The sequence below is a fragment of the Lissotriton helveticus genome, chromosome 4_1, assembly GCF_964261635.1.
Source record: "Lissotriton helveticus chromosome 4_1, aLisHel1.1, whole genome shotgun sequence".
NCBI classification, from domain to species: Eukaryota; Metazoa; Chordata; class Amphibia; order Caudata; family Salamandridae; genus Lissotriton; species Lissotriton helveticus.
The window spans coordinates 56,847,926-56,874,000 of NC_136063.1; the positions used below are offsets into that span (position 1 = coordinate 56,847,926).

The following is a 26,075-nucleotide window of genomic DNA, read 5'->3' on the forward strand; positions in this document are numbered from 1 at the left end:
GTGATGCTGGATGAAGTTCTAGCTCTTCCCATAGATGGTTATTTAAGGTTCCTTGTTTGGTTTTTCGCGTTTTGTTCCACACTACTATATACGTGCCCTGTCTTGCCAGGGTCTGTTTCTGGATGCAAAACTCAAGCCTGATTTGGGCCGGTGAAGTTTGTTTGGGAAGGCTAAATATAATCCTATACGGAGCTATTACAGTTTTGTCCAGAATCTTAGCATCTCTGCCTCTCAATACTTCACTCCCGTATGTTATTGTTGGCAACAGTTTAGCTCCTATTACTTGTGTCAGAGGCAAAAGAGACAGGCCCATGAGTTTACTATTTAGTGCTTTCAGAGCGATTGCTGAGGTGACGCCTTTGCCCCTGGTACAAGTTTTCTGTGCAGTAAACAGGCCACTGTTATCAATTTTTACACCTAGATATTTGTATAGTGACATATTCCCAATACGAGTTTATTTCCAAAACCATCTGTGTGAGTTGTTACGTTTATTACTAATTGTCATTGTCTGTGTTTTTCCTAGATTTATTTTCAGATCATTTAAGTCTGAATATGTAAATGTAAATGTGGGTGTACTTGTAAAGCGCACAGCGACTCCATGGAGTATCCTGGCGCTGAAGACCGCTGGGGAGCCCGTCCTGGTTTTCCCTGTGAGATGATCCCTTTCTGGGTATCTCCAATGTGAAACCAGGCATCCACGTGTCTGTGGGGGGGGCGCTGTAGAGATGAGGCAAGCTTAATGCCCAGAGTTGCCGAGTGTGTTCCCTGGTTAGAGTAGGCACCGAGGAGAGAATTATCGAGTCCGTTTTGACCCTGGTCCACGACCCTGCCGCGTCGGAAATTGAACCCTGGTCCAGGGCCGTTCTCTGCTTACGGGTCTGCCACCTCTAACCAGTGAGCCACACCACTCCACTATATATCCCTGTGATGCATTCACGAGTTGTTGAAGCCCAACTTTTGTGTGGCTGATTAAGACTATATCGTCCGCATAGAAGAGACACGGTAATAGTAGCCTTCCTAATTTTGGTGCATGGGAGTTACAGCAATTTAGGATAGGGATTAAATCCCCTAAAAAAAAGTTAAATAGAGAGGGAGCAAGGACACATCCCTGTTTGAGACCCTTGTTGGTTTATATGTGTCTTGACGGGAGTGAGCAGTCTCCCAACTTTATCTGGATCCACGTCTTTGTATGTTGGTTGATCAGCAGGTCTAACAATGGTCCTGGTATCCCCCATCTTTTCAGTTTGGACCATAACATATTCCGGTTTATATGGTCAAAGGCGGCCTTGTAATCAATAAAACAAAAGGGAATCGGCATTTTGGTTGTTTTAGCCTTATCTATTAGCATACCCATTGCTAAGATATTAGAAGTAGCTCCCACCGATTTAGCAAAACCGGTCTGATTAACCGGAATGAATGATTTCTCTGTGGCCCACTTCTGCAGATCTTCCAAGAGTGTTCCAGCGAAATATTTGGCATCATTAGACATAAGGGCAATTAATCGGTAATTTTGAGGAAGAGACTTGTCACCAGATTTGAATATAGGTGAAATAATTGAGCCCTTCCAAGAGCTAGGTAATATATTAAAGTGGCTTATTTCCAGAAATAATGGCTCAAGCGCAGCAGCCCATTCTTTTTCCTCCTGTTTGTTGATGATGGGCGGAATTCCGTTCGGGTCTGGGGCCCCCTCTTTTCTTCCCTCTTTGATTTGGCACCTAATTTTTTTTTGTAGACTTGACATGCCTTCGTTTGCAGATAGTATGTGACTTTCTTGATTACCTGTGTTCCTTTGCAGTAACTGTCGGTTATTGTCGACAGAATTTTTTACCACATTAACAATTTCTGTCTTCAAGTAAGAGTCTTTTTCTTGATTAAAGTGACTTCTGAGGTAGCTTGCCCAGATTTCTTCTGTGATGTTAGTGGAGATTCCTTCATGCGTAGGTCTTAAAAAAAGGTTCATCTTAGTTATCCTCGGTCGAATCCAATTTAAACGGAGCCACGAATGCGCTGGAGATGACTGCGTTCTCCTGAGGTCTCTCTAGGCTGATTTGCTGGAGGATTCGTGGAGTTAGCCGACCTCCGACACTGCCCCTGGGATCTGCTCCGATGTTCCCCGCCTGACGCTGCTGGACTTGGGAGGTGGAACGAGCTGTGGCGGGGCTGTAGCGGGGCCGATCCTGAGCGAAGCGCGACCGATTGCTGAGACGAGCGGATTTGCTTTCTCTGCTGAGACGAGACCCCATTTAACGGCGGAGTGTCTAATTGTGGGGCTGGGTCTATGCAGGCGAAGCCTTTCTTTGTTCCGAGACGGGCCATCGGAGCGGACTCCATCTTAAAGCGCTTTCTCCGCCGTGAGACGCTTACACCAACAGCCAGCGAAAGGGCTTTCGCTCGCGCAGCCCCCGGACAGCGAGCCGCGCTACATCTGGTGGCTCTAGCTCCTGCTTCATTAGGTACCGGAGTCGGCCCCCCCCCTCCCTCCATTGTAGGCTGCCTGAAGGGGTGGTAATGGCGCCTGCCTATCGAAACGACGGAGTGGCTGATCCCCTGTCTTCAGTACTTGCTGCCCTGCCTGCCCTGGGGCTTGAGACTACACTGGGGGTGTCATTGAGCGGAGCTGACCGGCCAGTGCCGCGGAGTGTCCTGACTTATAGAGATATCCTGATGGCGCTTGTGGATCTACGGGCGATATGGCGCAGGACTGCTCGAGAGCTGGCACGGAAGATCGACAGCGCTGCCCATGACATGGGGCACTCGCGGCTGGCTGACCCTTTGCTGCCTCTCACTGCTCCCGAGATGGATACAATGTTGCAACATGTGCACACGGAGATCGGCCATGTCCCTGGCTACAGTGTCGAGTGTTTCCCTACTGACGAGACTGCAGCTACAAAGTATCCCTCCATTCTTACTACTGAGACTTTGCCTACGAGAATGCTGCCATCGTCTTTTCTTCACAATCGGAGTGTGAGCCATCCTGCGGAAAAAATGGAGCCCGCCACCCTGGACGCTTCTCTGGCTGCCGACTGGGGACACTCCCTTCTTCTTTTTCCGTTTCTTCCATGCCGAGGGCGGCCATTTTCCTCCTTTGTCCTGCCTGAAGTGCGCTCACAGCGGTGGCCAAGCCTGCTGGGGTTTCGACGTTCAGGACAAGGTTGATGCTGTCTCTCTCACTGGTTCTGACTGACTGGCTGGCTGAGACCCGGACTGGCGCGCTGGTTGATATACTGGTAGCGTTTTACATGCAATGACCCCCCACGCGGATCTCCATGCTACAGTCGACGGAATTCCTGGTGACTTTTGACGGCCATTTTGTGGTCTCACTGCACTTTCGTTTTTCTCTTGCCATGTTGCTTCTTTGTTCTGCAGTGGGCGAGCTTCTTTCGGGGAGCATGTCCGGGGGTTTATCCACGTTTGGGTCAGGGCTGGGCTGATTTCCTTAGTACCTGCTTCTTGGCTGGTTGGGCCGGGTTTGGGATTGTTTTTATGTCCAGTTTCATCGACTGCTGCTAGTTGATCGAGGGCTGGGATCGGGGGTGCTCCTGAGATCGGGACAGGGTTGGGCGGGTTCCTGGTTGTGTCACTGTCTTGCCGGGTGGGGATTGGGGTTAGAATGGGGTACGTACTGGCTGCATGGCTTATGTTTATGATGTAGACTGTTCTCCCCCGTCTGTCTCTATTATAGCTAGTGGTTGTTTTGCTTTCCAATCAAGGCATCCTTCGGGTGCTGCGACCTTTGTCAATGGCACAGTCGGCATTATACACTGGCTACCCTAATTAATTGCTGGCTATCGGCTCCGCCACGTTTTCTTTGGTTCCTGTTTGCTGGTCCTGGCAGCTTGTTGTGACATGGGTGTTATTTGTTTAGGGTAGCGTCCATCTTGCTCTCCTTTCTCTGCACTCTCGTTACGGCGGCCATCTTGTCCCTTTGTCCTGACTGGGGAGGGCTTTTGCTGGGCGTCATGCTGTAGTAGTCGCTAGCGACCTGCTCAGAGCTGGAGGTCTTCGGGGCTTCGCTCTTGTTGGACCAGCTGTTATGTATCGGACTGTGCCGCATCTCTGGCGAATGTAATGGTCGTAGCCCCCCACATTTGTTCTGCTACTGTTGCTCATCCTGGCGATTTCGTACGTGGGGTAGAACTGGGTGTATCCTGTTATTGCCCATATGGACGGGGTGATCATTCAAGTACCGGCTCGGGGTCCCGGGTGTATCTGATTCAATTTTTCATTTGGTGGTGTACTTTTCGATATTATTGCTTCACTCAGTGCAGGGGGCTATACATAGCTGGGGGTCCGGGAATTTTGTTAGTATTAGGGCTCCTCCTCCCCCGTTTCCTTTCTTTTTCGGGAGTGGTAGACTAGCTTGTTCTTTTCTTCCTCCCGATGCTTCAAGTGTGATAACTTTCTTTTCCTATCTTTCTTCTTTCTTTTCTATTCTTCCTCTGTATTTCGGGTTTCTTTACTGGGCGACAGGCACTTTGCCGGGGGGGGGGTAGGCCGTAGCCTCCGGATTGTTGCAGGGTGGGGGGGTAGATTTATTTTTCTTTTAGTTTCTATGGGCCTTATTTTTCTAATTTCTGCGCTTTCTTGTTCTGCTTTCTGTTCTGGGTCTGCGTTAGGGGTCAGTAGGGAGTAGGTGGCGCTGAGGGTAGTACGTACATGTGAACTGCAGCTCTTATTGTTTTGTATGGTACTGCCATATTGACGGGGTGTTCTTACTAATGTTGTTCTAATTGCTGCTGCCTGCTCATGTTGTAAAGCTAATGTCCGGACTCAGTTCTTCTTGATTTTATTCTTCACTGATTTATATTTCTTCAAAACTTTAAAATTTAACCTTCAATACTCCTTCTCCTTGGCGACATGGCTCCATTCAGTGTAACTGCTACAGATTGCTGCCATCTTGCCTGTTGCCACTGTGGAACCGCATTGCTCGCACATGTGCTTGACGTTTCGTGGCCGGCCTGCTGGTTGTAGGCCCGTATTTGTTCTCTCTTTTTGTGCACAATAAAGGTTTAAAAAAAAAAAAAAAAAAAAAAAAAAAGGTTCATCGTTTTCCAAAATCTGGCGCCATCGCTTCCTTTACAATCTGCATGTAATTTAGCCCACATATTTTCCTCCACAAGTCTAGTGGCTTCCCATTTTGTTTTTTTCAGCAATACTTTTGATTTCTGTATCAGATTATGTTTTACAATGTCCATAGCGTTATACCATAGTTGTCTCATCGTTTGATAGATTGATCTTTTTATCCCCTTAACCCCTTCCATGCTGGGCCGATTCTGCTCCTGTGCTGCAGATTTCAGCGCGGGTGCGGTCATGACGGCCCCCAGACGCCATCAGCACACGAGCACTGTAGTGCATAACGGCTGGGGGCCGTCATCAGCATGCAAGAGGTTAATCTTCTCTTTATATTCTTGTGTAGAGTTTTTCATGCTACTGCTGCTTGATTGTCCGTGTTGCTTGGATCTTGTAGAGTAGGTTGCCATAGTCGCAATAACATATTCCCATTTCTCAATTTCCCTAGAGCCTACTCTAGTGTAAAAAGCTGTTGGGCTGTTTCTAATATGCTTCCATCGGTTGCTACTGATTATTTAATCCTTTTGTAATTGATTGTGTGGACTGACTCTTTCCTGATGTTGAGAGTAATTTCTTGGGGACAGTGATCACTGGCAGCTTTTTCCCCTATATGAAATGTGCTCATTCCTTGAAATAAGGATAATGAAATGAAGGTATAATCCAATGATGAGTTAGTTCTTGTTGAGTGAAAAGTGGAGACCGGTGGATTGTCTCCCATGAATCTTCCGTTTAGTGCTATAATATTAAAAAGTTCAAGGTCATATAATATCTGCCTGTCTAGTTCGGTCGGTTTTGATGTTTGGGACGTCCCTTCGAATGGTATATCCCAAGCTGAGTTTTGAATTAGGTACTGATCCTCTGATGAGTTTCCCATAAGGTTGAGATTGAAGTCCCCGGTGAACTCACTTGTGTCCAAGTTTGAGATGGTGACAAACAGTTCAGGGCCTTGGCAAAAAGAAATCCTTCCTTCAAAGACCAAAACCTCACACCCTAAAATATGATTTCTACAGTAAAGCGCTTTCTTCCTAATCAGGTGAAAGACACAACCATCTTTTGACTTTCAGAGATTAGATGGATACACTTTAACCCCAGGAGTAAGAAAAGGAACAAACTACATTGTGTTGGTTACCTGTGTGCGATCCAGAGTTTACATCCAGGGACACTGAAAATGAACAAAAAGTTGCAGGAAGTTAATATTTCCTTTCTTCACTTCTGGTCAAAATGTCAATTTGAATTGCACTTTAATTTGCTGTAGTCATAGGGATCTAAAAATATTATAGCCTTAATGTAGACACAGCGCTAACTTTATCCTGCACGACTAGCTCTTTGGAGAGACTGTGTCTGTAATGCTGCTCGAACCAACTTAAGCTGTGCTAAAAATATACTCTAGCAACAGTGCTGTCATGATGCTATAGAGAGACTCACCAGCAGTGCTACAAAACACTACTGATGCCGTACCCACAGTGCTTCATGATGCTATAGAGAGACTCACCAGCAGTGCTACAAAGCACTACTGATGCCGTACCCACAGTTCTTCATGATGCCATAGAGAGACTCACCAGCAGTGCTACAAAGCACTACTGATGTTGCATCCACAGTGCTGTCATGATGCTATAGAGAGACTCACCAGCAGTGCTACACAGCACTACAGATGTCGCATCCACAGTGCTGTCATGATGCTATAGAGAGACTCACCACCTGTGCTACAAAGCACTATTGATGCCGCACCACAGTGCTATCATGATGCCAGCTTTGTAGTGCTATAGAGAGACTCACCACCAGTGCTACAAAGCACTACTGATGCCGCACCCACAGTGCTATCATGATGCCGGCTTCGTACTGCTATAGAGAGAATCACCAGCAGTGCTACAAAACACCCCTGATGCCGTACCCACAGTGCTGTCATGATACTATAGAGAGACTCACCAGAAGTGTTACAAAGCACTACTGATGTTGCATGCTCAGTGCTGTCATGGTGCCATAGAGAGACACACCAACAGTGCTACAAAGCACTACTGATGTCGCATAGACAGTGCTGTCATGATGCTATAGGTAGACTCACCAGCCATGCTACAATGCACTACTGATGCCGCACCCACAGTGCTATCCGCCTGGACCGCCTGGACTCGCTCCTGCACGGTCGCTCCCCACGCTCCCTTGGCCCTGGAAGGAGTATTGGTATCGTTAACTGCTCATTTTAATTCATTACAGCGCTGCTAGCATTGAATGCATACTGCGCTCCTGCACAGAACTGGTTCCTTTACTATCTGCTGCCTGCTGCACATATTAATTGACATAGCGCTTCTGTACGCAACTAGATCTTACAATCACACGTGAGCCGCCTGGCATTTGTTTTTCATAGCGCTTCTGGCCGGACCCACCAGTGGTGTGTAACTTTGTAGTAATTGCTCAGGCTTGACTCGGACTGTGCCCCGGTCTCGTTCTGAATCAGCCCGCCACCATCTTGTTGTTGTTGTCAGCTCTCCTGGCCCGCCTCTACCTCCCCGAGACCGCCTCCCAGCAGCCCCTCCCACCCACGAACAACAGACTCGCCTCCTCCCTGGTGCAGCTGTGACCGCCTGGACTCGCTCCTGCACGGTCGCTCCCCACGCTCCCTTGGCCCTGGAAGGAGTATTGGTATCGTTAACTGCTCATTTTAATTCATTACAGCGCTGCTAGCATTGAATGCATACTGCGCTCCTGCACAGAACTGGTTCCTTTACTATCTGCTGCCTGCTGCACATATTAATTGACATAGCGCTTCTGCACGCAACTAGATCTTACAATCACACGTGAGCCGCCTGGCATTTGTTTTTCATAGCGCTTCTGGCCGGACCCACCAGTGGTGTGTAACTTTGTAGTAATTGCTCAGGCTTGACTCGGACTGTGCCCCGGTCTCGTTCTGAATCAGCCCACCACCATCTTGTTGTTGTTGTCAGCTCTCCTGGCCCGCCTCTACCTCCCCGAGACCGCCTCCCAGCGGCCCCTCCCACACTCCGCCCCCTCCACTATCCATTTAAGACTGACTTCCCAACGCCCAGCGTCCACGCGCTGCGGCCGTGCCGAAGGTGCGCCAAAGGTAAGCCCGTCTTCGCCCGTCCGCGCCTGGACCGCGACCAGCGCCAGACCCCCTGCCCTATGCCGCTCCCAACCCCCCAGAGTAACTTATGACGCCGCTACTCTCCTCGCCTTCAACACAGGACGCACCCCACTATGCTGCGTAGCTACCCCAGGACGTACCCACGGCCCATTCTCCTGCCTCTCCTGTAAGTTCAACTGCTTCAGGACCCTCACCAAACACACTTCCTCCACACTCAGCTCCGAACCCAACGACTTGAAATGCATCCTACTGAACACCCGCTCGGTCCACAGACACGCAACCGAACTCTGGGACCTAATCGACACCATGTCACCTGACATCGCCTTCCTCACTGAAACTTGGATGAACGCATCTTCTGCCCCCGACATCGCCATAGCCATACCGGACACTTACAAGATCATTCGAAAAGACCGCACCATTAAAAAAACTGGAGGAGGCATCGCCATCGTCAATAGAAACACCATCAAAATTACAACCAGCTCTGACGACAATCTTGCAACCGCCGAACACCTCCACTTTCAGATCCACACCGACCCCAGGACCACCCTTAGAGGAACCCTCATCTACAGGCCCCCAGGCACCCAATCTCAATTCAGCGACGACATCACTGACTTCGTCAGCCCGCACGCCCTCGCCTCCGAGAACTACATTCTTCTAGGAGACCTCAACTACCACCTTGACAACATTCTCGACAACAACTCCACCACCCTCCTGGACAACCTGTCCAATCTCGGACTCAAACAACTTGTTGACACCCCCACTCACACAGCCGGACACACGCTCGACCCTATCTTCACCTCCAGCAAGCACATCTCCTTCGATCACACTACAGCTCTCCACTGGACGGATCACAGCTGTGTTCACTTCAGCTACAAAACAACCCTGACCCACAACGGTTCACAACCCATTCCCCGAAGAAAATGGAACAAAATCACCACCGACCAACTCCTCGCATCCCTCAGCCAAAACCCTCCCACCCTAACAACGGATCCAGACCAAGCGGCCACAAACCTCAGGCAATGGATTACACACAGTGCGGACGAACTAGCACCCCTGAAAAAACACCAGTTGAAATCATTCAGCAAAATGGCTCCCTGGTTCAATGATGACCTTAAAAAATCCAAGAAGACATGCCGCACCCTGGAGAAGAATTGGAGAAAAGAACCAACCTCAGACAACATGACCTCCCTCAAGACAGCCACCCGCAAACACCACCAACTGATTCGATCCGCCAAGAAATCAGCATTTAAGGACCGTCTCGACAACAATTCTCACAACAGCAAGGAACTCTTCAATATCGTCAAAGAATTCACCAACCCTCCCGCAGCATCCAACGACATCACTAACTCCCAAGACCTCTGCAATGCGCTATCCTCCTTCTTCTACAACAAAATTGCCGACATCCACAACAGCTTCAAGAACACTCCCAATGACCAACTCACCCCACCCCCTTCTGATCCCACCCCTCCAACTAACTACCTCAATTCCTGGAACCCAATCACCATTGAAGACACCATTCGCCTCATGAACTCAATCCACTCTGGCTCACCTTCTGACCCCTGCCCCCACCACATCTTCAACAAAGCTGACTCCATCATCGCTCCCCAACTCCGCGATGTCATCAACTGCTCCTTCAACTCAGCCACCTTTCCAGAAATATGGAAACACGCCGAACTCAGCGCCCTTCTGAAAAAACCAACAGCAGACCCCTCAGAACTGAAAAACTACCGACCCATCTCCCTCCTCCCTTTCCCGGCCAAAGTCATCGAGAAAGCCGTCAACAGCCAACTCGCAGCCTTCCTTGAATCCAACAACTCCCTGGATCCCTCACAGAACGGCTTTCGAGCCAAACACAGCACCGAGACCGCCCTCATTGCGGCGACCGACGACATCCGAGCACTCCTGGACAACGGTGAAACAGTGGCCCTCATTATTCTCGACCTCTCCGCCGCCTTCGACACTGTCTGTCACAACACGCTCATACAACGCCTCAACAACATCGTCATACAAGGAAAAGCCTTGGACTGGATCATCTCGTTCCTAGCCGGGAGAACACAGAGAGTCCGACTCCCCCCTTTCTACTCAGAGCCCACCGAAGTCATCTGCGGCGTACCTCAAGGCTCCTCACTCAGTCCCACCCTCTTCAACGTCTACATGAGTCCCCTCGCCTCCCTCGCAAGTCGACACAACCCCAACATCATCTCCTACGCCGACGACACCCAGCTGATACTTTCCCTCACCAAAGACCCCAGCACCGCCAAGGACAACCTTCACGAAGGTATGAAAGAAGTAGCCGAATGGATGAAACAGAGCCGCTTAAAACTCAACTCAGACAAAACTGAGGTGCTCATCCTTGGATCCTCCCCCTCAGCTTGGGACGACTCTTGGTGGCCTTCCGCTTTGGGATCAGCGCCCACACCCACTGACCATGCACGTAACCTTGGCTTCATTCTAGACTCCTCTCTCTCAATGTCCAGACAAGTCAACGCCGTATCGTCCTCCTGCTTCAACGTCCTTCGCATTCTCAAAAAGATCTTCCGCTGGATCCCCCTCGAAACAAGAAAGACTGTCACCCATGCACTGGTCACGAGTCGACTGGACTATGGCAGCACACTCTACGCCGGAATTACAACAAAATTGCAGAAAAAGCTCCAGCGCATCCAAAACGCATCAGCGAGACTCATATTAGACATCCCGCGCCAAGAGCACATCACCGGTCACTTAAAAAACCTCCACTGGCTTCCCGTCAACAAAAGAATTACTTTCCGCCTTCTTACCCACGCACACAAGGCCCTTTATAATCTAGGACCAGAATGCCTCAACTCCCGACCGTCCTTCTACTACCCCACCCGCCAACTAAGATCATCCATTCAAGCCCTCGCCGCAGTCCCGCGCATCCGAAAAACCACCATGGGTGGCAGATCCTTCTCCTTCCTGGCTGCCAAGACCTGGAACTCACTCCCCATCCACCTCCGCCTTACTCAGAATCACATCTCCTTCAGAAAAGAACTGAAAACTTGGCTATTCGATAAACAATGAACCCCTCCCTCTAGCGCCTTGAGACCCTCTGGGTGAGTAGTGCGCTTTATAAATGCCTGAACTTGAACTTGAACTATCATGATTCCGGCTTCATAGTGCTATAGAGAGAATCACCAGCAGGGCAGCAATGCACTACTGATGCCGCACTCACAATGCTATCATGATGCTGGCCCAGGAGTGCTTCAGATAGACTCACCAGCATTGCTACAAAGCCCTACTGATGCGGCACCCACAGTGCTGTCCGGATGGTGTCTCGGTAGTGCTATAGAGAGAATGACCTGCAGTGCTATATTGCACTACTGATGCCGCACCCACAGTGCTGTCCTGATGCCGGCTTCGTAGTGCTATGGGGTGACTCACTAGCAGTGCTACATTGCACTACTGATGCCGCACCCACAGTGCTGTCATGCTATAGTTATGTAATGTAAATTATTATTTGCATTGTTACTTAAAACCATTGCAATACAAAGTTTAAAATAAACAATATGTCAATAGAACAATTTAAATTACCTCCCTCTACAAAGGAGGAAACAGTATATCAACTCACAAATTTTCCTTCCTAAGAAAAGTCATACAATCTCATGTTTTAGTTAACAATAAATAATATAGATTCATCAATAAAACTATCTAAAAACAGGTTAAGAACAGGTTTTAGCAAATTATTTCCCTCAACCTTCAAAAGTTTCACAAGACTACTGTCAAAGGCAATTAAGAGTCAGCTTTTGACATTTTCTTTTCCACTGCCATCATAAACCTCACAAATCTATAGTTCAGCTGAGGCTCCTGGGGTGCAAGGCAGTCAAGAACTGTCTGTCTTTGTGAGAGAATTCCTCGTTGGTTAAGATGGAAATTTAGCAGGTGCTTTCTTTCTTCCAGCAATTTGTCACAGGAGCACAGCAAATGCGGCATGTCCGCAGGCACCGAACCACAAAACCAACAGAGGAAGCCCGCCTTTTCTTTTAACCAGTGTGGGAAGTGGCGAATACAAGGTAACAGACCCAGTCTGTACTTTAAGAACTTCATTTTTGTTGTTTTTGAATAACCTAGATCGAGATAGTTCTGCGGTACCTGAGTGTATAGGAGTTCTGGATCATCCTGCAGTGTGACCTTTTTGTGAATGATGCCTTATCTTCAATCCATGAGAGATACTTAATTGTTTTCCTGACCAATCTTTTCAGCGTAATATGGCTTGTCGGGTATCGCAAAGCTGTTGTAAACCAAGATTCAATAGGCTCCTTTTGAGGTACTTTGCGGCTGGTGAGGCTGGATGTAGTTCTAGCTCTTCCCATAGATGCTTATTTAAGGTTCCTTGTTTGTTTTTTCGCATTTTGTTCCACACTACTATATACATGCCCTGTCTTGCCAGGGTCTGTTTCTGGATGCCAAACTCAAGCTTGATTTGGGCCGGTGAAGTTTGTTTGGGAAGGCTAAATATAATCCTATAAGCAGCTATTACAGTTTTGTGCAGAATCTTAGCATCTCTGCCTCTCAATACTTCACTCCCGTATGTTATTGTTGGCAACAGTTTAGCTCCTATTACTTGTGTCAGAGGCAAAAGACACGGGCCCATGAGTTTACTATTTAGTGCTCTCAGAGCGATTGCTGAGGTGACGCCTTTGCCCCTGGTACTACTTTTCTGTGCAGTAAACAGGCCACTGTTATCAATTTTTACACCTAGATATTTGTATAGTGACATATTCTCAATATGAGTTTATTTCCAAAACCATCTGTGTGACTTGTTACGTTTATTACTAATTGTCATCGTCTGTGTTTTTCCTAGATTTTTTGTCAGATCATTTAAGTCTGAATATCCCTGTGTTGCATTCACGAGTTGTTGAAGCCCAACTTTTGTGTGGCTGATAAAGACTATATCGTCCGCATAGAGTAGACACGGTAATAGTAGCCTTCCTAATTTTGGTGCCTGGGAGTTACATCTATTTAGGATAGGGATTGGATCCCCTAACAACAAGTTAAATAGAGTGTGAGCCAGGACACAGCCCTGTTAGAGACCCTTGTTGGTTTCTATGCGTCTTGACGGGAGTGAGCAGTCTCCCAACTTTATCTGGATCCACATCTCCGTATCTAGGTTGATCAGCAGGTCTAACAATGGTCCTGGTGTCCCCCATCTTTTTAGTTTGGACCATAACATATTCCGGTTTATATGGTCAAAGGCGGCCTTGTAATCAATAAAACAAAAGTGAATCGTCATTTTAGTTGTTTTAGCTTATCTATTAGCATACCCATTGCTAAGATATTAGAAGTTGTTCCCACCGATTTAGCAAAACCGGTCTGATTAACCAGAATTAATGGTTTCTCTGTGGCCCAATTCTGCAGATCTGCCAAGAGTGTTCCAGCGAAATATTTGGCATCATTAGCCATAAGGACAATTAATCGGTAATTTTGAGGAAGAGACTTGTCCCCAGATTTGAATATAGGTGAAATAATTGAGCCCTTCCAAGAGCTAGGTAATGTATTAAAGTGCCTTATTTCCAGAAATAATGGCTCAAGCGCAGCCGCCCATTCTTTTTCCTCCTGTTTGTTGAGGATGGGCAGAATTACGTTCGGGTCTGTTGCTCCCTCTTTTCTTCCCTTTTTGATTTGGCACCTAATTTTTTTTTGTAGACTTGACACTCCTTCGTTTGCTGATAGTACGTGACTTTCTTGATTACCTGTGTTCCTTTGCAGTAACTGTCGGTTATTGTCGACAGAATTTTTTTCTACATTAACAATTTCTGTCTTCAAGTAAGAGTCTTTTTCTTGATTAAAGTGACTTCTGAGGTAGCTTGCCCAGATTTCTTCTGTGATGTTAATGGAGATTCCTTCATGCGTAGGTCTTAAAAAAAGGTTCACCGTTTTCCAAAATCTGGCACCATCGCTTCCTTTACAATCTGCATGTAATTTAGCTCACATATTTTCCTCCACAAGTCTAGTGGCTTCCCATTTTGTTTTTTTCAGCAATACTTTTTATTTCTGTATCAGATTATGTTTTACAATGTCCATAGCGTTATACCATAGTTGACTCATCGTTTGATAGATTGATCTTTTTATCCCCTTAATCTTCTCTTTATATTCTCGTGTAAAGTTTTTCATGCTACTGCTGCTCGATTGGCCGTGTTGCTTGGATCTTGTAGAGTAGGTTGCCATAGTCGCAATAACATATTCCCATTTCTGAATTTCCCTAGAGCCTACTCTAGTGTAGAAAAGCTGTTGGGCCGTTTCTAATGTGCTTCTATCGGTTGCTACCGATTATTTAATCCTTTTGTAATTGATTGTGTGGACTGACTCTTTCCTGATGTTGAGAGTAATTTCTTGGGGACAGTGATCACTGTCAGCTTTTTCCCCTATACGAAATGTGCTCATTTGTTGAAATAAGGATAATGAAATGAAGGTATAATCCAATGTTGAGTTAGTTCTTGTTGAGTGAAAAGTGGAGACCGGTGGATTGTCTCCCATGAATCTTCAGTTTAGTGCTATAATATTAAAAAGTTCAAGATCATATAATATCTGCCTGTCTAGTTCGGTCGGTTTTCATGTTTGGAACGCCCCTTGGAATGATATATCCCAAGCTGCGTTTTGAATTAGGTACTGATCCTCTGATGAGTTTCCCATAAGGTTGAGATTGACGTCCCCGGTGATAATCAAATCTGTTGATGCTGTTTCCCTTATGCACTCCTCCATACATTTACTTAGTTCTTTAGCTGCCTTTAATTTCCTTTTTGGGTGGACATAGCTATTAATCAAGGTGAAGTTGGTTCCCTCCATGCCTGTTTCTTGTCGCTAGAAATTAAGGTTTACTGCTATTGAGCCAAGGGAAGATGGAACAACTTCTTTGACCACGAGGTCGCTAGTGGCTGAGATATAGGTTACTAAACCACCTTGAAGATGACCAAATTTCGCCCTCCTTGTTGCACCTATAAAGAAACGCAAGAAACTCTGTAGGTACGGTGGGTCTGCTTGCCATGTTCCTTGCAGTGCCAAAATGTCAAATGACCTTATATAGCTGATGAAATCCGGGTCCATCAGTTTTTGAGGCCGGACCATTAACATTCCATGAGAATATTCTTATGTAGTTTTCCTCAGTTGATCTAAAGTTTGTCTTTTGTCAATTTGCATGGATGTTTATTGTTCTGGCGATCCATCTTAGACCACATAATCCTGTTGGAAGTAATGTCCCCTCATTCAAAATGCTTTTATGTTTCATATTCCTTGCACCTTTTGTCCTCACTGCATCTCTAAGTACCGATATTCATTCCTTGCCTAATCACAGAATCTTGTGCCCCCTCTGCAATAACAGGAATTAGTTTTCCCGCATAGCTTGGTTTTATGTACGGAGTTATTGTTATCCCCCAATTTTTGAATGTTTGAGCCTCTGCGAATATTTTGTATGCAGTTGACGATGTCGACCATGTTGCTTTTGTTTTTTCTCTGCTTGATCCATCCTCAGCTATGAATTCAATCGAAACCAGGTCTGCTGTTGTCACATCTTCTGGAGAGGGAATGTGGGATAGCAGCCGTAAGATGTAGCCCCAATTCAGTATGTCACACCTGCCTTTTGATGCATATTCTGGACTCAGCAATATAATGTTTGTTAGATTTATTAAGTCTTTCGGGCCACTGATCTTTTTATCGGATCCACTAGTTTGGGTAGATTCCTGGCCTTTTATTTCTGACAATGGGGCCTGATTTGTAGACACATCTTCTTCCTCTCTTTTTTTATAATGTGTTATTTGTTGTCCTGTTTGGTTGGGCCATTGTCCCATCTCTCCTTGCCCAGAGTCAGCTAGCGTGGTTCCCAGTTCCTTAGTGTGTTCACGTGTATCTTCTCTGTGGTCCATCGTACTATGTATGAAAGGATGACACTTGTTCAATGGAAACCTGTTCTCTATTGGATAACTCCGCAAGACCATTGTTCGTTGTTTTTTTAAACATTTTAGGCAGGATCCGTTGAACCTTTTCGGTCTCAGGCTTTGTTACCCAAGTGACTACACCAGTTGCTGTTTTGTTCGCAGAAGAACAATTTGTAGTGGTACTCTTCCTTGGTTGGTTCTGCTGCAGTTTAGATTGTGTTTTTCTTTTTGTTGATATTGGTTGGGAAGTTAAGGTCGAGCCTTCCTGGTGCACAGCTTCTACTTTCTCGTTCCTAGCATTCCTCGAGGTATGAAGTTTCTCAATTTCTTCCTTCATTCTGTCACCAGTCTGCGTTGTTGTTTTTGCACATCCTGCATTTCGTTCAGGGGTCCCCGATGTGCTCATGTCGCATCCAAATGTGCGTTCACTTTGTACTAAATGGTGTTAGTGTCCCAAAGAGATGCTTGAATCCTTCATGATTTAGATTTGTTTTTTGATATCGGCCTTTCCTTTTTTTTGCTTGTAGTTGTTTCGCGTTCATTGTTTTGTCTCCATTATTTTCAAATAAGACCTCAGCCATCTGGCCGTCTGGTGCTTTGATAGCTATGTTATCTCGTTCTCTAATCATATGCGCCTGAGCTTCCTTTGTCCTATTGTCTCCCTTATTTTTGCTTCAACCGGTGCTATGTTTGTTGTGTTTGTTAGATCACATGCTTCATTTGCCATAGTTTTCTCTGGAAATTTTTTATCTGAGCCCTGTGTGGACATTTTGATTTGGTTACAAAGGTCATTTAGCATAGATGGAAGGGAGGTCAGTTTATCAATTATGGGCCCGCATCCGCAAGATAAGTTCACACCTTGCGAGTGATCGTATTTACTCTGTACGAGTGTATTTAATGAGCCCAGCTTCCCAACGATGGCAACCACAAAAACTGCCAAGGTATCTAATAGCGTCAGTTGGGTGTTCATTTTGTCGGATTGGTAATGAAGGGCATCTACCAAGATTCGCATTGTTTTTAACAAGCTAGACCAAGCGCTTTCCTGAGTTATATGTTTTTGTAGACCTCCCTGGTTTGCTGAATTTTTTGTCATGTTTTGATCTCCTTTGGATTCCCTCCCCAGTTGTTGATCTTGTTTAAGTTCTGGTGTCCCACTCAAAGCATTCCCAGTGGGTTCGCTCCTACATATGTCTTGAGAACATGCAGCCAAGAGGTCTTCCCACTCTTCCTTTCCCAGATATGAAGAACTTTCTGTTATTTCTGCTGTGCCAGTTCTTGGCCTTCCATCTTTTGCCCCCACTACTTTTAGCATTATCGCTTGTTCATTGCGGTGAGGAGTTGCCGTCAGAACTATTTGAGGGGTTTCCGTTTCTTTCCATTCCTACTTTTCCTTTTTTCGGTCGGGTTTGTTGTTGTTAGTCCTGTGCAGTTTTGCCTCAGGGATTCCCAGTCCGCAAATCGTTGGTATGTCAGTTGTACCACAATTATAAAAACTGTTATTATTTTGCGTTGGTCCTCTGGCACCAACTGCGTCGTTGTGGTTTGCTTATTTTTCCACTATATAATCAATGTCTTCTCCCAAAGTCCCTCTTGCTTCCATAGATCTGTGTACTTGGATTAAGTCACTAACGATTTTCTGTTCCTTATCTATAGTATTGATATCATATGTTGTCTGAGTTTTCTTATGTTGTGGAGTTGATGTTGCTTGAGATGGACTAATAGCTGTTGTAATGGATGTATTAGGACTTCCCTTTTCATCTATAGTTCCGTATGCGCCAGAAAATTGTATTGGTTTAGTCAGTTGTGTTGCCTGTGCTGACTGTCCTGGCAAAAGTGGTGATTGAAGGCCCTGTACCTCGCTCACTTTTGAAAAGAGGGCATCCCCTGCATTTTTTAGGAAGCAGAATTTTGTGTAGATTTTTGCTTGGAACAAGGATTGGCAGTTTTTTGATTTATTTGGTTTGTAAGTTGCTTCCAGAGTTAAGGGCTGCCCTGAAATATTAGCGTCTGCGCTTATATCAATTATATCAATTAGGGAAGCATCCTTCTGTGTTGTGGGCCTGGTTTCGGGTGTTGTTTCATCACTTGAGCCCTCGAGCAACGTAGGCACTCGCTTTCGCTTTCCTTTGACCATTACTCCTCGAACCCGGCCTGATCTCATGATACTTTTTAGGTTCTTCATAAATCCTGACAGTTGGTGCCCAGTATACAAGTCAAAAGCTGAAATAAAATTAAATTAAACTTTTTTGTTTTAAATGTAGTTGTTTTTGGGAGGCAGTGGAAGGGAAAGGTGAGGTAGGCTGTAATAGAAACAATTTAAGCAGTTAGTGCAATTAGTGCAGTCGCTCTCCCAGCCCTAGTTGTCCTGGTTTGCCTAGGGAGACTCCGCTATCTGCTCATCTCTGAATTCTGTATTCCCCAGTGATCCCAGTGATCCCAGTGATCTCAGTGTTCTCAGTGTCCTTAGAGTGCTTAGTGTCCTTGGTGCACCACTGGGACCACAAGGGTGCTCTTGAGCACTCTTGCTCCCTCTGGCACAGGTAGTTGCTAGGGAATCGATGCTCCCACCTAGCTGTTTAAAGGGCACAGCCTCCTGTTTCAGCTCCTGTCGCAGTCAGGTGGCAGTCAAGCGGCAAGCGGCAGGAATTCAGTGCTAGCCGCGACTGCGTCCATCCCCAGCGCCCGGGGTAGTGCAGGAGGTGGGGAGGCAGTACGGGCGGAATGGGAGGCAAACAGGGCCGGACTGATAATGTCGGGCACCGGGCAATCCCCCGGTCGGCTGGAGGGGGTGGGGGCTGGTTTTGAGACAGGGGCCAGTTTTTGTGCTGGGGGCCGATACCAATTTGGACCGTGACCGACAGGCTGTCTGACCAACGTGAGAGTCAGTACTAGTCTGCCGGTGTTGACAGACAGTCAGACTAGTACTCTGCCGTGTCTCTCCTCTCTCTGCTCAAGGCAGCGGCAGCAACATTAAATAAGTATACTGCTGGTGCTGCAGGCATGGTCCGTTACCCAATTTCCTTTCATTAAAAAAATCCACCTGCAGCTGCGCAGCGCTCAGATGTCTCCTGCCACCGCCCCTTCTGCTCGCCGCGGTTTTAAAGTTCACCCTTAGCTGGGGTGGGTCTGTTGATGATGCTCATGCGCATTGGGATCGCGCAATATTGCGTGAGCCCCAATGCGCATGATCGTCATCACGAAAAGTGCGTGCGAGTGACCCGCAGAGGGGCCTTAGGAGGAGGCAGACATCTCCTGATCTGAGAGGCCAGACATACGAGTCAACGGTGAGGAAAGGCACTCCAAAATGTATTACATCTACCCCCGTCTGCCGCCCGCAGTTGAGTCCAGTCGTTTGCATAGATATATGCAATCCCTGATGATTACAGCACTGAGGGGCCGGCCGGGCCTGAATGAAAAGGAAAAGGTTAGGCCCCAAAATAAACACCATTTCCGGCATGAAACGCACTGCTTACATTAACAAGCAGAGCAGGGCGCGTGGCACAGGCTGGCCTGGAATACAACAATTCATCAAACAACCGCTCCAACAGATGCCTCTTTTCACTGCTTTCGAGGCAATGATGTCTTTTTTTTGCTCAGGAAAATGGGCCTTCGCAGCGCTACAGGTGCGAAATTAGAAGGTACGTGTGAGGAGAGGGCTGCTGCCGCCCTCCCTGGCTTTCAAGGGAAGAGGTAAAGGACTGCGTGAGGGGTGGGGGTAGAGGGGGGGGGCAAGCGTGTGCTAAGTGAGGAGGGACGGAGATGGAAAGGACAGAAGGAAAGACAAACAAAAGCAAAGGAGTTAAAAAGGAAGGACAAGGGAAGAAAGGAGCGGGAGGTGCGCAAAGTGAAGAAAGGAAAGAGTGTAGAATGAAAGGAGGGAAGAAAGGAAGAATGGGAAAAAAAGGAAGAAAGGGAGCGGGAAGGGAGAAAAGAAGAACACTAACCATGAAAGGAAGGAAAGAAAAATGCATAGGAAGGGGAGTGCAGATGAGATGAGCAAGGGAGTGAAGGGGAGTGGAGGAAGAAATAAGAAAAGGAACAAAAGCAGGGTTAGTGGGGCAGGGAGAATGAAAGCGAGGATGGTATAGAAGGGGGGAAGATGAAATAAGTGTGAGGAATGGCAATGGCCGATGGGGCAATAAACTCAAATTAGAAGATAGGACAGTAGAAACGAATGAAGTGAATGAATAAGGGGAAGAAGGAAGTACGGCTGAAAGGAATGAGAGCAGATGGAAGGAGTAGAAGGATAGAGATGGAATGGTTAAAGAAAATAGAAACAAAGCAAAAGAGCAACTAAGGAAGAGAGGAAGTAGGACGAGAATGATGAAATGTTGACAGAAATGAAGGAAGAAGAGCTGAAAGTATGGCAAAATGGTATAAATGAACAAATGAAAAGAGTGAGAAAGAAAGGAAAGAAGGAAGGTGGAAAATGGGCAGGTATAAAGTAAGGTGGAGAAAGGAGGAAAGGTTAAGTAAAATACAAAGGAAGCAAAAAAGGGAGGAAGAGAAGACAAAAGAAATGCAGGTAAAAAGAGGAAGGAATGAGGAGAAAAGACATGAAAGGAAGGAAGAAAAAGGAATGAGGGAGAGTTAAATAATGTACAGTAAAATGGAAGGAATGAACAAATGAAAAGGAGTGAAGAAAAAAATGGAAAAGAAACAGCGTGGAGGGTAAAATCGAGGCCTATCTCTGATAGTTGTCTCTAGCGCTGCCCAAAGCGGCTCGAATTCCCCTAATCAGTCCATGGATAAGCCTCCCCTCCCTCTGGTCTGGAAGGGCTCGGTGAGCAGTGGTGTCAGATGACGAAACTAACCACCTCCTAATGTTGTGGGGTGGATTTAGGAATTAGATAATGGTCAACGTTTATGTTTTTTTTATGTAAGGCTGAGAGTTTGGCAGCCGTTATTTTGGAGTTTAGGTTTTTGTGAGACATGTTTTTATGTTTTATGCTTCCACGTGGGCCCATCTGTTCTTGGTTCGCCTGGTGACACGGGAATCAGAAGAGGGGTCTCACTCTTACCACCAGAACTGTCGAGGGCGTCTGAGAGTGAGGCTGCAGGACCCTGTCGGTCCGTGGTGAAATGGGTGGTCAGTGGCAGCTACCGAAGACGCCGATGGTCGCTGACACATAGCGCCTAGTGATGCCGCTGCCGCGGAGGGATGCAGGGAGCGCCTCTCTCTCTTGTGTAAACCGCACCTGGAAGCTTCTTCCGTGCTGCAAAGGGTGCAAGTGTATTTGGTGAAACATGACTTCCTATTGTTTTTTTGTGCCACAGCTCGTAAACGCCGTGTCTGAGGCCTCGCCCAGAGCAATAAAACACCTCCTGGCCCTACTGCTCGGTGCATCCCGGGTGTGAGGAGGACATGTGCTAAGCAGACGGGCAGTGCGGAGGAAAGGGGGCTGACATGTAATGAGCAGACGGGCACTGCGGAGGGGGAGGGTGCTGTGCACAAGGGTCGAAAACCATGAACAGGGTGCAAGCTTCGCGCGCATTTATTGCATTCATTTCCCAAACTTCTTCTGAGGCGACTCTCTGCCCTTGAGTGTACCCTAATCCCTGCGCACTCCTGCTGTATAGAGAGTTTAATTTCTGGGAGTGTTCTATAGTGCTTCCCAGAATACTGTGTTTTTCACTGCACTAGTGTAGGTTACATGTGTTTACCTGCTCATGAGAAAGGTGTCACTTTGGTCTTCTGCTTTCTTACGCATCCACATGTGCAGAATTTTGTTTCGACATTAAGATTCCATTCCATCAAATTATGTTTTTGTATTTTGTATAGTGCTCGGTGCTGAGAAGCCGCTTCCAAGCGCTGCAGCACAAACAGAGTGTCTCTGTGAGGCAGGGGGTTGAGAATGAAGGAGGAATTTCAGAGAAAAACAAGAATTGCCACGGCTCCCGATTTCATTACCATGTTAAATTAAAATGGGCGTGACTTTTAAAAGACCCTATGTTGCAGGCTGTTCGCACTGGTTATCCAGTGTTTTTTCTACAAGAAACAATGCATTCGTGCTGGTGGAGTTGTCTGTCCATTAATAGTCAACATTTGAGTTTTTCTGTAATGCTTAAGTCTGGCGTGCACTTTTCAATGTTTAAAAACTGCTATCTGCTACCTTGCTTAAACAAGCTGTCGCTCCCCACACAGCACTGGAGGGAAGGGGAGGAACTGCAGAGAGAGTGGGGTGGGGGGTAGAGTAGCGAGGGGAGGAAACAGAAGATGTGAGTAATGACCCATCAGATAAGAGAAAAGGGAAGTGTTCGGAACAGGCGCCCTTGGAATGCCTGTGTGCCGCGGCTTGTCTGCTTCATGAACACTTTTCTTATCTGCTTGCAGAGAGGAGACACGTTGAGCATGCACAACGCCTGTCTGTGTGCGCACATGGGTTGTCTCCCTTCGCTATCAAAAGCCACAACAATAGAGATTCGCCAAGTGAAGCAACTGCACTGAGTTCGCTAGCGAGACCTAAAAAGTGCACAGCTAGGACATGCTGAAGGTGGTACGGTACACTTGGCAGGTCTAAATAGCATATATTAGCACTCGGACATCCGATTATTAAATTAGAAGAATAAATATCCTCTGTGCCCTTCTTGCAGAATTGTATCTGCTACCTGATGACTTCAACTGTATTTTACCTATTGTCACCCAAGCAAAACAGGCATTTGTAATAGCATTTCTGGTGCATTTTGTACTCAAAAGATTACTGCCGAATGCCGTGAGTAGCACAGACGTATCACATTCAATGTGCACAGCGCAGAAGATAAAGCTGTCAGTTGCATTTCTTTCCTTTTCGGTAGAGCTGAAATACCAATGTGTTTCAAAAGATGCAGTTCCATCCAACAGCAAACACAAGCTCCATGAAAATAACAATGCAACAAATAATTATAAAACCGCCAATTTAGATTGACAACATTTTGGCTGTAGCAAACCTTGCTTGAATAATTGCAAATTAAAAGCAGGCTTCCGTCGTCCACTGCTGTCTGCAATAACAAATTCTGAGGTTGAGATACGGAGGAGTATTATTAGCAATATTTTGAAATACGTAAAAATAAAAAGCCAGATCAGTGCAATACTGCATAGCTAGATAATTCAATTCTACAGAGAGAGGGAGCTCATTCAAACATTAATTTAGGGTGAGAGTTCATGAATTTTTATCTGTTTTTGACTGGGGCTGATACTACGGTATCTGATATCCGTTTGGGCTTCACTTTTATCACTATTGCACTGTTATCATCACAGTATTCCATGCCCATCTTTGCTCCAAACATGGTTCCCAGGCTGTAGCTGCTTTTCACCTCAGTTTCCCAGGTGATCACAGTGCCACAGGATGCCTTGATATGCTTCATGCACCTAGAGTTGGTGTTGCTTGGCTATGGATGTTTGGGGACAGTGTGACTGATCCATTCTCCACAGGCACTGTTAGTGCTTCCACTTTGGGGAGTGTGAAACCCAATATGTATTATGTAACCCATGGGTTGGTAGAAAATATAATTGATATACCCTTTTGAGGTTAAAATTCCCTTGTATACCTTGGGAGTGAGTTCAGCGTACATTTACACCGTTGTCATGGGCATAACTGCCAAGCTTTCATATTGTTTATATGTCTTCTATGGTGTAGTGCCTGACAGTTTGTTTACCCCTTGTGGCCCATACAAGCCTCTCCTGCCTTTATTGGCATGCAGCCCAGGCTCCCCATTCACCAGTGGCAATTGAAGTATCAGTAGGTGTTGTAGCAGCCTGGATAATGTGCTGCATGGCTAAATGCATACAAGTTCCCAACGGCGAGACCTACTGGCTATGCTAATGCTTGTCTAATAAGCTGTTGAAAAGCAAAATGTTTTAAAAAGTGTTTTGAAAGAGCAATAATAAAATATCCCAATAGTTCTAGGTTTAGCAGACCAGGAGTAGCAAAATCCCTTCTAAACGAACACAGATGTGCCCATAAGGAAATATTGTTGCAGAAAAAAAGTGGATGGAAATCAGAATAATGTGGTTGCTACAGGCAATGCAGTGCCCATCTCAGGCAATGTCCCCACCGAATAAAAGGGGAATAAAAATCACAAGCTGCAAGAACAAAAGTGTATGTCAGAATTTACTGTCCATCACTGTTCCTCGGCCACTAAACACATCATCCAAAATTATTTTAGGCTGCTAAGGTTATTATTCCAGCATGACACTGTACTTCTCATACTATCAGCTTGTCAAGGTGATCACTCATCCTCAAAGCGGCAAGTGCTGCTAATTGTGAAGTGAGAAAGCTCACAGAGTCAGTGGCAGATTAAGCTACTAGAGCTCCTGTTCAGGGTGGTGCAACTGGCAAGGTTTAGTTATTAGTATATCTCAGAGCTCACTTGCTCATCAGATTGCATATACATCCAAGTGACAGTGCCCACTTTACCATAGTATGTCAAGGACATTCTATCATAATATTTTAAAACTGTAAATCACCACTGTCATGACATAAAACAAAATGTGCGGATATAGAAATCATACCAGAAACCAGATTCCTCTGGTGTGTGAAGCATTGTTGAACCGGAATTGATCATTCTCAGCCATTGGACAATCTTTCCTGACTCCCTCTTGCCCAGGTATTTGTTTTTTTAGATAGATAGATACATTGATTTCAGTTAATACAAAACATGAAATATTACACAGATAAAAACGTTAAAAGATCTTAATTCTACTGATATTAAAATCTGATTTTAAAAGTTTCCTTTAGCATCAGTGACGTTCCGATTGTGCCCTGGTTAAAAAAAAGTCACTGTGGAGCCATCCTAAGGTTACAATTGTTTGACTGTTTGCAGTCAATAATCGTTCGCCTTTAAGATAACATTTTATGAAAGCAGCCATTATTTGTGGAGATTCCTTTCATACAAAATAGTAGTGCATGCTGACATGATCTAATGCTAAACATATTGCCCAGGTTTGTCCAGCACCACTGTCAGGCCAAAATACACATCACCTAGGTATGTACAACTATAGAGCCATACCTGAAACCCTGGTATGTAAAGTCTCATTTCAATGCATTTTCTAACATGCTGCCATACATACTCTAAATCCCATCTCCTCTTCACCCTTTTCTATCTTCACCCTCCTCAAATGGGTATCTGAGGATATATAGACTTGGAGCTGCAAGTGACATCCACTTGCGACTGACCCAAGTGCCAGCTCCTTAGTATGTTACTACACAGTATAGACTGAAACCTGTAGAAAGTAGATTGAAACCTGCACATTAAGTGAACACGCTAACTCGACATATGTCTGTCTCACTCATCTGTCCTACGCCTCCTAGGTGTGCCCCATAATTCACTGACCAGATTGAAAACAAAGTTTTTGCACAATTTTGGTGACCACAAAGTATGGTCTTTTGAAATATCAAAGCATTTAAGACCTCTGAGAGCTTAAAAGGTCCAGTACAGGCTTGGTCAAATATTAGATTACCCTATGAAATCATTTGTCTTGCCTATAATTCAGACCAACACTGCTTTAACAAGTAATGCTGAGTCCGAAATTATCTAATGTCTTTACTGGTCTTTTTCCAGTATGGCGGGGCAAATCCAGTCATATATTGAGCTGTTTATGATAAAAGTGCAAGCAGTGTATTCTAATTTGAACAGGTTATGATATACCGTCTATGAATTGACTGTAGTACCAGTTTACGATATTAAGGAGTCCCCTATCAACTCTTTATAAGGATACTTGACTATTAGCTGGCCGGGCTCTAGGCTATCATATGAGAACCGGAGCAGCAGCGGTGATGTGTACACTAGCATGGCATCTGGGTGACCCAGAATGGATGCTAGTGTACACATCGATCCATAGAAAATTAAATCAGTCGTGAAGTCCTGTCCCATCCCATGCAGGCGTCTGAAATCCTTGCGGACATATCCCCAATCAATGGTAAATCTTTTTTGTGGCCTGACTGAGGCCTCCCATTTATCTGGGAGCAGTTTGTACTTTCTTTGGTGCATGCAGCGCACAACAGGGACTTTCATTGCTGCTAGTGATGGAGTGCTATGCC

The 26,075-nt window shown here is 46.0% G+C and overlaps 1 protein-coding gene across 1 annotated transcript in view; it reads right to left on the reverse strand.

The window, feature by feature from the left end:
- The window catches only part of LOC144827853 (pancreatic secretory granule membrane major glycoprotein GP2-like), a 200,525-nt gene that overhangs the window by 20,990 nt on the left and 153,460 nt on the right, over positions 1–26,075 (reverse strand). The window contains exon 8 of the mRNA XM_078686017.1: positions 6,200–6,232. Coding sequence (XP_078542143.1) covers positions 6,200–6,232 — 33 coding nt within the window. The remainder of the gene's footprint in view (positions 1–6,199; positions 6,233–26,075) is intronic.